General features: G+C 36.2%; 1 protein-coding gene across 3 annotated transcripts in view; it reads right to left on the bottom strand.

Annotated features, from left to right (window-relative positions):
* Positions 1-13,043, bottom strand: part of MAEA (macrophage erythroblast attacher, E3 ubiquitin ligase) — a 181,907-nt gene that overhangs the window by 128,096 nt on the left and 40,768 nt on the right. For 2 of the 3 annotated variants that reach the window (XM_001365447.4, XM_016423369.2), the window contains exons 2-3: positions 6,977-7,159; positions 2,073-2,276 (exon numbers count right to left, since the gene is read on the bottom strand). In XM_001365447.4, the coding sequence (XP_001365484.1) occupies positions 2,073-2,276; positions 6,977-7,159 (387 nt within the window). Of the gene's footprint in view, positions 1-2,072; positions 2,277-3,620; positions 3,917-6,976; positions 7,160-13,043 lie in introns of those variants that run through there. The other variant, XM_056803649.1, reaches the window with a different exon arrangement.

The raw sequence follows: 13,043 nt of genomic DNA, 5'->3' as shown, positions 1-13,043 counted from the left end.
GAAATTAAAGCAATCAAGAAGTTATTATACCCAATTATATGCCAGTAAATATGCCAATCTAAGTGCAATAGATGAATTTTTAAAAAAATATAAACTGCCCAGATTAATAAAAGAGGAAATAGAATACTTAAATAATCCCATGTCAAGAAAAGAAATTGAACAAACCATTAATGAACTCCCTAAGAAAAAATTCCCAAGGCTGGATGAATTCACAAGTGTATTCTCCCAAATCTTTAAAGGACAATTAATCCCAATACTATATAAACTATTTGGGGAAAAATAGGCAGAAAAGGAATCCTACCAAATTCTTTTTACGACACAAATATGGTACTGTTATGTAAGCCAGGAAGAGCAGAAAAAACGTCAAGAAAATTATAGGCCAGTTTCATTAATGAATATAGTAGCAAAAATTTTAAATAAAATACTAGTAAGGAGACTACAAGAAGATATCACATTGATCATCCTCTATGACCAGGTGGGGTATTATATCAGGAATGCAGGGCTGGAAAACTATCAGTATAACTAACCATATCAATAACAAATGAATAGAAATCAAATAATTATCTCCAATAGATGCAGAAAAAGCCTTCAACAAAATACAACATATATTCCTATTAAAAACAATAAAAAGAATAGGAATAAATAGGTCATTCCTTAAAATGATAAGTACTATCTACCTAAAACCATCACTAAGTATCATCTGCAATGGAGAGAAGTTAGAAGTCTTCTGAATGAGATCAGGAGTGAAGCAAAGATACCGAGTATCACCAGTTTGGTAAAGTTGTAGGATACAAAATAAATCCACATAAATAAGCATTCTATATTACCAACAATGTCCAGCAGCAAGTGTTAGAAAGAGAAATTCAATTTAAAATCACTCTAGACAAAATATTTGGAAATCTATTTGCCAAGACAAGCCCAGGAATTCTAAGATCACAATTGCGAAAAGACTTTTCACACAAATAAAGTCAGATCTAAACAATTGGAAAAATATTAATTACTCATGGATGACATGAGTTAATATAATAAAAAATAACACTTCTACCTAAATTAACTTACTTATTCAGTGCCATTCCAATCAAAATAACAAATAATTATTTTATAGAACTATAAAAAAAATAGCAAAATTCACCTAGAAGAACAAAACACCAAGAATACCAAAGGAATTAATGGGGGAAAAAAAAGTGACAGAAGATGGTCTAGCAGTACCAGATCTCAAACTGGTTACAGTAATCATCAAAACAATTTGGTACAGGCTAACAAATAGCATATTAATAGAATAAATTAGATACACCATATATAGGGGTAAATGTCCTCAGTACCCTAGTGTTTGATAAACCCCAAGAACATAGCTTTTAAATAAGAACTCATGTTTCACAAAAAATACAGGGAAAATTGGAAAGCAGTATGGCAGAAACTAGGTATAGGCCAAAATCTCACCCTATATCCTATACTACTCTTTTTGTGGTGGCAAAGAATTGGAAATTAAGGGGAGATATCTATTAATTGAGGAATGACCAAACTGTGGTACATGTTGGTGATGGAATACTATTTGTGCTATAAGAATTGATAAGCAAGATGATTTCAAAAAAAGCTAGAGTTCTACACGAACTGATGCAGAGTGAAATAAGAAGAAACAGGAGAACAATGTATACATAGTAACAGTAATATTGTATGATGATCAACTGTGAAAACTTGGCTACTCTAAGCAAAGCAATGCTCTGGGATAATTTTGAAAGACATTTAATAGGGAATGCTATCCACCTCCAGAATAGGATAGATGCAGATAAAGCATACTATCTTTCATATGGGTGTATTTACAGTTTTGTTCTGGGATTCTGGATTCTAGGAATGTGCTCTTACAACAATGGCCAATATGAAAGTGTGTTTTGCATAATAAAAATCAAATTAAAAAAAAAAAGAGCTGGATCCTTGAGGGGGGTGGTGGGGGGTCTGGGAAGGATGCTGGTTTGAAGAACCCTTTCCAAGTAATCAAGCACATTAACTAACCATTAGTTTGGAGAAAGGATGCTCAATTTCTATTAATTCCTTTCAGGAAAACACACACCTACCTCGATGCCACTTTGTCTGGCGAGTTTGACTGCTGTATTGTAATAGCCGCAGCGCAAAAGATGCTCCACCATCATGCGATCCATTCGTTTTTTTTTCCACATATTGGCAGCTGCTGGCTGATCACTGCTGTGTTCTTTAAGGTGTTCAATTCTGCGTTTGCACAACTTTGCACTCTCATCCTCAGCTTGGATTGATTCGACTGCCTAGGGTATTAGAACAGGGAACAAAAGCTCAACTGGGTATCACAAATACAGCTGATAGATGACATTGTCTCTCATAACTGTTCAAAGTCAATTGAAAAATCAATATGGCCTGTACTATTTTTCTATATTGTAAAATCTAGACAAAATGTCAACATAATGAAAGTAAAACCTATTTTAATTCATAGATGCAACTAGCAAAAATTCAATGTTTAACTGATGTAAAGTTTGATTAAAATGCAGAAGGACAGGGGGCAGCTAGGTAGCTCAGTATTGATTCCAAGACGGAAGGTAAGGGTTTAAAAAAAAATGAAGAAGGACAGACATGCTAACACATTATTGATGGTGCTGTGTCTTTGTCCATTCTGGAATGCAGTTTGAAATAGTGGTAAGAAATTACTAAAAATGTCAAATCATTTGATCCAGGGATCTCACTATTAGGCAAGTATACCACTACAGGTCTAAAATATACCCCAAAACCTGTGGCAGAACTTTTTGTAGTAGCTAAGAACTGGAAACAAAGTAGATGCCCATTATTTGACATATTAAAGTAATGTACTAATACTATGTCCTAAGTAGTAAAATAACAAAGGGTTAAACTATGAGTATGTCTGAAATAATATCCTGAGGGGGGCAAGGTTGATAACAGTGGATCTTGGCAGATAGTTCAGGATGCCCTTTCTTTAGAAGGATGAAGATATGGTCCTGTCAATTAAAATGCCATAGAGCATAAATAAAACTCTGACCCAGTTTTCAGTTCTATCCATCCATCTCAACTTTATCAGTTCAAAATGATTTAAATAGAATTTCTGGAAATGAACAGTAGCAATTCTATGTACAGTACAAATAAAAAAGCATAGTCCTCGCTCACCATATGCAATGAATCAAAAGAGCTACTGAAATATTAAAAGCTCAGATGAAAAACATGGTTTTTAAAGAAGAAACAAAACAGAAAAAGAAAAAGTAGTATCTCGGGTGTTTTTCCACATGAAGGGCACACAAAAGCACAGCAGGCCAGAGAGGTGCCCAGCCTTAGTCTCTGAAAAGTTTTCTTATTGATCAATTGGGGACACAACAACTTGCATTTCCTAACTGGGTACTTGTGAAAAAGGTGCTCTTACAATGGTAGTTCTGTTACTCCAAATCCCCAGAATCTCTCTGACCAAGAGGTAAGCATCCCTTAGGACAAGAAGGCTCCTACCCATGGATCTTTGGGAAGGGTTCAGATTCTTTGTTAACCCCAAGAATTCTACAGGAGAAGCTTTGAACCAAACATCTCAGTGTATCGCTTTCTGTCAACCTACATTTTGGTCGATACTGTTGGGAAATTCTAGGAAAAGATTTTACCTCTTCATTAGGTTTCTTTTGCTGATTCATGAAGCAATGGAAAGTATGACGTATTTCAAATTCAAATTCCAGTACTGTCATTCACTGCACTCTATCTGGAAAGATTGCTTTGCCTCTACAGACCTCAATGTTCTTGTGTTTTAACAAATGACATGTTCCATCTAGGTCTCATTCTATCAACTTCAACACTGGAGTTTTAAGAAGACTGTATACTTTGTTGATGTAAATTGACCAAGGATCCTGAGTTTTAGAAAAGGTCCAATTTTTTAAATTCTATGATTGAAAGTGCAACAATAGAGAACTATGATAACTAGAAAGAATTCTAAATGGCAGGATCCTACTTTTAAGCTTGAATCATCCTGTCTGACGTCAACAATGGGCAAAATTCCATGAGTAAAACTGTCAACAGAACATTTATAAATTTGTTGGTTAACTAAACTTTCTCCTCTCCTATTCATTCAAACATACTTATTTCATATCATGGCATGGACTTAGCATATTTAATAAAGAAAACAAAACTAGGATTTCTCTTGAAAATAATGACTACTTTTAATTCTGAACAGATCTAAATTATCTATAGCTGCACTTTTAACTGAAACATATATAGACACACAAAGAGTAAGAATAATAAAACAGAAGAGTGAAGTCATGTTTTATGTGTTCATTAAAAAGCTATCTTCACCACAACTTCTATAAATGTGTCCTTATAAAAGTTTTAAAATGATGTTGATTTTTACATATCCGACCATAATTCTTGAAATCCAAGAAATATTAAAATGACGAATGCTTTTTTCCTCTACTGATGAAACCCTGCTTTAAGAAAGGACTTAAAAACCAATAATATTTCAAATGCCAAAAATAGAGGACAATCTATTTACTATATAACAGGGTAGAAAATTTCCTAAGGTTTCAATATTGTTAATTATCTATGCTCTAACAATACCTTAATTAAAAAAACAAAAAACAAAAAAGCAGCCAATTCTTTTTCTCACCTTCATGCTTTATACCAACACCATTTAGGTGAGCTCTAATGTGATAAGGTATCTAAGACAAATTAACTCCTTGGTAACCTCAAGAACTTCCAACATTATTACTATTACCCAAGTCATCAGGAAACACATAGCAAAGTACTTATTTTTTTTTTTAACATTTCTGGTAATTTATGAAGTACTTTGATTCTTTTATTAGGAGGAACTTTGTAGGAAGGTGGCAAGAACACTAGATATATAGTCATAGGACTTGGTTGTTCAAGTATTGGTTTTGAGAACCTAGAACCTCTTTATGCAACATGTGACATCCTCTAAAGCTACCACTGTAAAACTACTCCATCCTAGACAAATAGAAAACAACAAAAGAGCACCCCCTTCAAGCTACACAAACTGCTTAAAAATATTGAGATCCACCTGGCTCTTCTATCTTAACATATATGGCCCTGACTTATCTACTACATGTATATGTGGATACATTAGTCAGGACTTTTCAGCAGGCTGATGTCTTTAAAAATATATACAGAATATACCACTATATTAATTCTTTGGAATTTGGAGTTTTTATTGTAAAAGTCCATAAGTTAGATTGAAGGTTCCACTATCATCTTGCAAACCAACCTACAATATGGCTCTCACATGTTTTAAGGAAGAGAGGATGTGAGCATGTAAGATGGGTCTGAAGGGAGATGCAGATGCAGAGAAAAGATTCTAGAATGTGGGGAGAAAAGTGTGAGACAATTAACTGAGGATGGAGCTGGGGTCTTTCTCTGGTTTGATCAGGAAGGACTGGATGCTTTCCCTTTGTGGCTGTTTCTACCTTGTCTTTCCCATCCTACTGGCTTACCTGCTGGATTACTGTCATCTACTGAGTTTCCTGGTGTGATCCTGAACCATTTGGCCATCTGTTTATAAGATTAGGTCTGGGGTCCTTCTGGATCCAGGATCTCTCCTTGGGCCTTGTCCTGTCAAACTGCCAAAACTCACTACCTCTATTACCATCAAAAAGGGGGGTTGTGGGGGTGGGGCGGGGTAGGTTAGTGTAGGTTTATCTATAGTAGGGGCTGGAGTCTTTAGACAGATAGGTAAGGATAAGGTTAGCTCAAAATCAAAACTGAGAAGACTCTCGGTGATGGTGACGACACATAGATACTGGGGGGAGGTTTAGGTAGTTGTTATTACCTTGGGATTATCCAAATTCCCTTTTCACCTTCCTTGTCATAATAAATTCAACATCCATATCTGTTATATAGTGGTCTGTGTTTGTTACCTCAGAACAGGCTCTGCCTGGACTGGGTCTGTTAGCTTGTCAGCCTACAATCAATCTACTGACACTGGTTCTGTTGACCTTCTCAAATCAGTTGCATCATCTGATACTGGCCTATCTGAATCATCTAATCCCATCCCCAAACCAATCTCCACTACACACTGCAAAAGAAAAACTACCATAAAGGTCCAAATATAGGATGCACTCCTCCCCCCATATGGCTTATAGTATTAAAAACTATTATTTGTGAGGTGTGAAGACTGAATCAAACTTTGTCTATCATATCAGCAACTTTTAAGTTAATCAATCAAGAACTCAAAGCACCACTACTTAACACTAAGTAAAAGAGTTCATTAAGTCAGTTGCTAAAGTAGGTGACAACTCCAGAGGTCACTGCCCCACCCCTGGGCAGTGCTAGACAAACTGAAAGACTACAATTGTTTCCCATAAAGTGGGGAAGGAACAGGAGGTGATGTGAAAAAAGGACTATAAAAAGTCCTCAACATCCTGTCCAAATGAATTTGCCTTTTGGTGTTCACCTTTGGAGTACCTCTTAGGACTCTACATCAGTGAGCTGGACTTAAGGAGGAGATTCTTTCCCTGTATCCTGTATTGGCTTGCTGGGTAAGCAGCTGGCCTTCCTTTCCTGGCTTCTGGAGAGATTTGATCCAGAGAGGCCTTACTTTCCTAGAGGAGGCTGCACTGGTGAAACCGTTGCTGAAGATACCACCAGGTCCTCTGCCTGAAGGTTACTGAGCCCTGCTGGGGCTGAGCCAGACACTGGAGCAACATTTAGGGTGATAGGCTAGACATTTCTCTACCCTCTTCTTACATTTTTTCACTTTCACTCTTTCCATTTCATTGTAAATAAAGCTATTGAAAGTAATTTTGACTTAAGCTATAATATTTTTAAATCAGCAACAACAATATTACTTTAGAACTTTCATATTAGCATAAAAACCTAAATTTTATATCCTTACAGAGGGTGTATTTCTATGTAATTTTACCTTTTTAGGAAATCACATTTTAAAGATTCAGCCAAATTTAGATTTTTATAGTAAATCATGTGAAAATAATCCAAAAGATATCAAAATGCTACTTACCTTTCTCTTGAGGACACTTAGCTTTTCAACTACTCCATCAAGGAGACTAACAACTGAATCAACAGCAGGACAGCTGCTCAACGTTTTTTCTAGTTCTGCAACTACCATGGTGACGTGACTAGTTTCTCGGTCAATGTTTTTCTGTGCAGCTCGAAATCGTTTGTTCAGTGTTTCATATGGCACCTAAAAAAGTTACACATGATAGTGCGTCATAAACAAATGTGACCAAAGTAAATTTTGTCAAACAAAACATCTCAACCAGAGAAATCTCCAATTGCATTAAGTCTTTTGGTAGCAAAAAACAACAAATAATCTAGCTGCTAGAAGGGACTTTAAAGATCATCTTGTTCAAAATGTGCCTTTATAGAAATCCTTGGGGCATTCTTTCTCAAGTTTGCTAACTCTCACCTCCTTCACTCACAATGATCATCTCCCAAACCTGGAATGTATCTTCTCCTTTCTTCATTTGTCTCTGTTAAAAATGCTATTCTCCCTTTGGCATTTACCTCAGGTGTCACCCTCCTCCAAGATTTAAGCTTTTAAAAATCACATTCAGATGAACACATTGTCTTTTTCCTCCAGTTTTCCTAGAGTACTCTGTTAGAATTCTGTCTCCCCATACCACACTCTTATATAACATTTGTCTCTCTATAAAAGTATTGGGTCAACTTCAGTCCCTCCAAAACACATTTGAGAACCAGATTCAAAATACCTAACTTTTTTCAAAATTAAGAGTATAGTTACTTTTCCATTCTTTGGCTAATGTAGTGAATGAGTACACTGAATAAAGGAATCTAAAAATATTTCCTTAAGGATCATAACTTTACTGTTCCACCTGAATATGAGTGGATGGGGAACTATATATAAAAACTCCAACAACCACTAATATGCTTAGACACAGATCTTTATCCCTCCTCAATCTTAAACCCTAACTGCTGATAGTTCCAGGACTAAAAAAAGGCAGAGTTTTCTTCTGCAAAACCAAGGGAGTAGAAGAATAGATGGCACTTTCAGATAATAACTTCTCCATTTGGACCTTATGTGAAGATTGAATCTGGCTATCCCCTGATTGTAACAAAGAAGGCACTTAGTTCTTCCTTTATTGTGAAGAGTAAATTGTAATCCCCTGTTTATTTTTAGATTTTAAATCCTCAAAGTGTTGACTCAGTATTTAAAGTAGATTTAACCATTTTAATGACAAAAAGGTGTTGACTAATCACAAAAAGGTGTCAATTAACTAAAAAAGGAGTGAATACTCATTTCATACATTGAGTGGGCAGTCCTGGAGAGGAGCATCTGCTGTGATTGGTAGATGTAAAAATTTAGGGGAGGTGACACAGGAGAAAAAAGTCTTTAAATACAGGAAACAGAGATACAGGAGAGATCGATAGATCAAGATCATTCAGTCACTCGGAGTTGGACTGGAAGAAGACGCTCAGAGTTGGAGTGAAGAGAGACACTTGAGGAGAGATTGGAAAACAGACACTCAGACTTGGAGTGAAGACACTTGGTTGTAGAACTGGATCCCTGGAGGAGCTTGTGCAGACTGCTTAAGGAAAGCAGTCTGCAGTGACTGAATGATCTTGATCTACCTAGTGAATGATATTAAAAAACAAATGCTGTTATACAAGAAAGAGCTGATTACCCATGTGAAAGTCATTTCTGAATTACCAACTCACGATTGGTCTAATGATTGAATAAATAATAATTATAGTAAAGGTCAAAATAAACTAAAATAAAAGGACAAGACATAAGTATAATAGCTCCAGCCCAACTTCTTCAAATAAGCTAAAAAGCAAGAATGGAAAAATATCAATTCACCATTTCCTACAGAAATTACCAACATAAAGCAGTCACTTCAGCACCAGAACAAGGAGACAATAAGGGATAACAAACACTTCACATCCTTGCCAAATGGGGAAGACTTGACAGCAAAGTCAAACAAAAGAGAATATAAATTGATTCACAAAATCTTTAAAAGGAGCATAGAAAGATTATGAGTACTCTCAAAGAACAGCAAAATACAGTGAAGGAGAAAAAAAATGTGTCTGCAGAATGTAAGATGTTGGGGTCCATTTAAGCCAAGTTATCCTTAAGAGTATTTATAGGTGAAACTTTAAGGAAAAATACAAATAGATAAAAATGAGGTTTATTTTTTTTTAACTGCTGATAACAATGAGACTACCACATCTGGATTATTATATAACCAAATCTGTTATATTAGGAAGTGGAAATGGCACTTGGGGAAAAATTCTGAAAATTGTTTGTAGGACAAATACATACAGGAGGAAATGGCAATTTTTGTAAGTATTGATTTTCAGGTTATATGAAGGGGAGATTCCAAATGGCTACTTAAATCCAAGTCAAGAAGACATCAGGAACTTATGACATCTTACATAAACAGATCTCTCTTACAGCAAACCTATATATGCATGGTTTTCCACAAATAGCTGTAAAAATTAGACTCGAATACAGGACTACAATCCCCATGAACCTTTGCTCCACTTCCACAAAATGCCTTGTAATCTCACCTGGGCCGAGATCGAGAAGGTATTTAAGCTGATTCAAAGGCTTTTGAAGGATCTCACTCTTGGACTTCGGTTTTGGGGCAGGCCTGGCTTTTTTCATAATGTAGGTGAGGTTGTGTCTAGGCCTCTCTATGGCCTGGACATGTGTCTCTTATCTTGTATTTTCTTTAATCCTTAATCTTCAATAAACCTCTAAAAAATATAATACTCCTTGCAGAGAGAAACTAATTTCTACCTTGCCTCAGTCTCCCCATATTCCCTAAATTTTTAATCTTTACAGTTTGGCGACCTAATGGGAAAAAAAAAAACTCAATCTTCTGGTTTCTTTTCTGATCTTTAGTTCAACTTTTAATATCTAGTACCTAGAAAAAAAATTTTTTTTGAGCCATATCTCTCTGGCCAAGGTTTTCTACCCTCGCAAAGCTGCTACAGGCTCCGGACCTGCTGCCCACCCCACCTGGCTCGGCCCCGTTGCTTTCTGCCTGCAGCCTGCAGCCCTGATCGTCCTCACCTGGTACCTGGTCCCGGCCTTGCCCACCCCCACAGCCGCTCCAGCTCCTGCTCCTGGCCTCTCACTGGCCCGATGCCTGCCTATTTCTGCGCCCCAGACCCATGAGCACAACCCCAGTTGGCTCATCACCCAGATACTTGGAGCAGATCGCTCAGGACTCATTGCGACCAGCTGGTAACAGTATTGGCCACGTGGGCGGAGGGGAGAGAGGAGAGAGAAAGGAGACTGGGTAATTTTCCCTTAAGCTAAGCCTCCAAGCAAATGGGTGGCTCAGCGACCTGATAGCCAGACATAAAGACATTCGGTCCTGGGTTAAAATCTGGCCTCAGATACTTCCCAGCTATGGGACCCTGGACGGGTCCCTTGAAACCCATTGCCTAGCCCTTACAACTCTGCCTTCAGACAATAGACATTTAAATGGATAGGAACCCAAGGAACTTTGAAGAGACTAAAGGCTATATTCTAAGGCATTTCAGATTCCAATGGTTTATAAAAATCTCTGTATTCTATTGCATTTTTTGTTTAAGGTTTAACTTTGTGATTTTAAGTTCATATATTACTGGATTCAATATTATTCTGCTTGAACTGAAGGTTGATTGAATTTATTTTGAATGTACTGAGTTTTGAAATTCTGTTGTTTTTCCCCTATAACTGTGTTGAACAAATATTACTGTGAATGAGCCCATATATGAAAAAACAGCCTTTTTCTATTTTGCTGAGGATAGATGGACTTCAGAACTGGTTATAATTGTATTAACAACCTTGGAAAATTTAATGTGCTAAATACCTCAAATGATTTGATTTTAAGGGTTTTTTAAATATGATTTTTGGAATTTTTTTTAACAATCTGGTTATTTTTACCTGCCTCTACCACGAGGTAAGGTCAATTGTAGCTGAAGTGAAATTCATTTTATAACCCCGAACCTTCCCACATGTGAATGGAAGTTGGGCAGTTAATCTCAAAGCATTTGTATCCCTAAAAGCCTCCAAAAAAGGAGCACCCCTTTATTTATACTCTTCAGCTCACTATTTTACTTCTACCAGAATGATATATAGATTTCTTGATTATGTTCTTAACCCAAGATGAGTTTTACTTTGTTTTAAAAAATATGTTTAAATACCAAGGTTGAAGGATTGCTATGTTTGTAAAAATTGTGACAAATGTCCATCAATTCATAGGTTTTTAAAATGCCATACAGCAACTTATGTGAAATATGAAAGTGTGTTTGTTTGCTATTGTAATTAATTGAGCTATTGAGAATTTAGGGGATTTTGATATCTACATATTTGTACTACTGTATTTTTAAAAATGAAAGAATTGTTAACCTTGTTCAATTCATTTACCTTCTACTCACAGTGATCATGGCCAGATACAAAGAGGAAATGGATCTCATTTTTGATGAGAAAGCCTTGCATTTTATATTTTCTTAGCTGACACAGAGTGTCAATGATTATAAGCTACATTCTTGAATTTTAAAGCTCTTTTATTATTATATTTTTCTTGCATGTGCAATATACTTTTTCAGTTTTTTTTAATTTTTCTCTCCTTTTTATATTTGAAGCACATGTCACCAGCATTAAGATTTTCTTTAACTTTTTGACTTTTCAGTGCTACAAGTTTGAAATACATTTGCTAATGCATAACCCTAAAAGGCTTGTGACTATAAAAACAATGCCACTAATCATTTAAAAAAATTATGGGACTTTGCTTAATGATTCTGTCTGATTCCAGGACAAGATATACACACAAGAGCCATTGCACAGAGCCAAAGAAGAGCAAATCCAGGATGGATTGATGCACTTCTAGGCCAATACAAAGGTCTTGAACCTAGTGTGAAGACTCGAGGTTACTATGTTTAACATGTGTTAAGACATAAGCTTTCCTTGTGTCCACACTCACTCTGAAAATACTCACAGATGAGTATCCCCAAACCTTGGCTCCTATAATCTGGTCCCCTTTTCTGCCTTTCATAGTGTGGTACCTTTCTGTAGTCCTGGCTACTGACTGGGTAAATGCATCATTGCTTAGATCATTTCGATTGGGCCCTGATTCAAGGACGTGTTATACATTTATTTTTCTTTTACTTGGAATTTTTACACATAAGACTTTGATAGCCTATATTTTCATCCAGAAATTTTTCTTTGCTTTTTGATTTTTCTGATGTCTTTTTAATATCTCTTGCCAATTGATTCATATACCTCAGCAATGCATCCCTAAGTGATCCCGGTTTTTAAATCACCCTCTTAACGGGGGGAATGTAAAAAAATATCATTATTTAAATTGCAAAGTTTAAATACCTTTTGAGAAGAATTTTAGGTAAAGAAGATGTTACCTCTCTGAATCCAGAACTGAACTGTTGGAGAAGCTACCATGAAGAAGCCTCCAGACCACAAGTTGCACAAAATTGAACTTTGGGTGTGGTTTATTGAACATTTATTTATATCTGTACTTTCATGCCAAAGGGGACTGCCCCCAACTGGATTTTTGTCAATGCATCCAGCAATTATTGGTTTTAGTCTTTTGTTTCTCTTATCCTCAAATTATTGTAATCTTTAAATTGATTATTTTTTCATGATCCTTTGGAAAAAAATTAATTTTTTTCAAATGATCAAACGGGGGGATGTAAAAATAGACTCAAATACAGGACTACAATCCCCATGAGCCTTTGCTCCACTTCCCCAAAATGCCTTGTAATCTCACCTGGGCTGAGATCGAGAAGGTATTTAAGCTGATTCAAAGGCCTTTGAAGGGTCTCACTCGTGCACTTCGGTTTTGGGGCAGGCCTGGCTTTTTTCATAATGTAGGTGAGGTTGTGTCTAGGCCTCTCTATGGCCTGGACACATGTCTCTTATCCTGTATTTTCTTTAATCCTTACTCTTCAATAAACCTCTAAAAAATATAATACTCCTTGCAGAGAGAAACTAATTTCTACCTTGCCTCAGTCTCCCCATATTCCCTAAATTTTAATCTTTACATAGCCCCTGAGAGTAGATATCTTAAGTAACATGAATGACAAGAAATAGAGAA

This window comes from Monodelphis domestica, chromosome 6 (assembly GCF_027887165.1).
Source record: "Monodelphis domestica isolate mMonDom1 chromosome 6, mMonDom1.pri, whole genome shotgun sequence".
Lineage (NCBI taxonomy): Eukaryota > Metazoa > Chordata > Mammalia > Didelphimorphia > Didelphidae > Monodelphis > Monodelphis domestica.
This window is presented reverse-complemented; position numbering and strand designations above follow the sequence as displayed.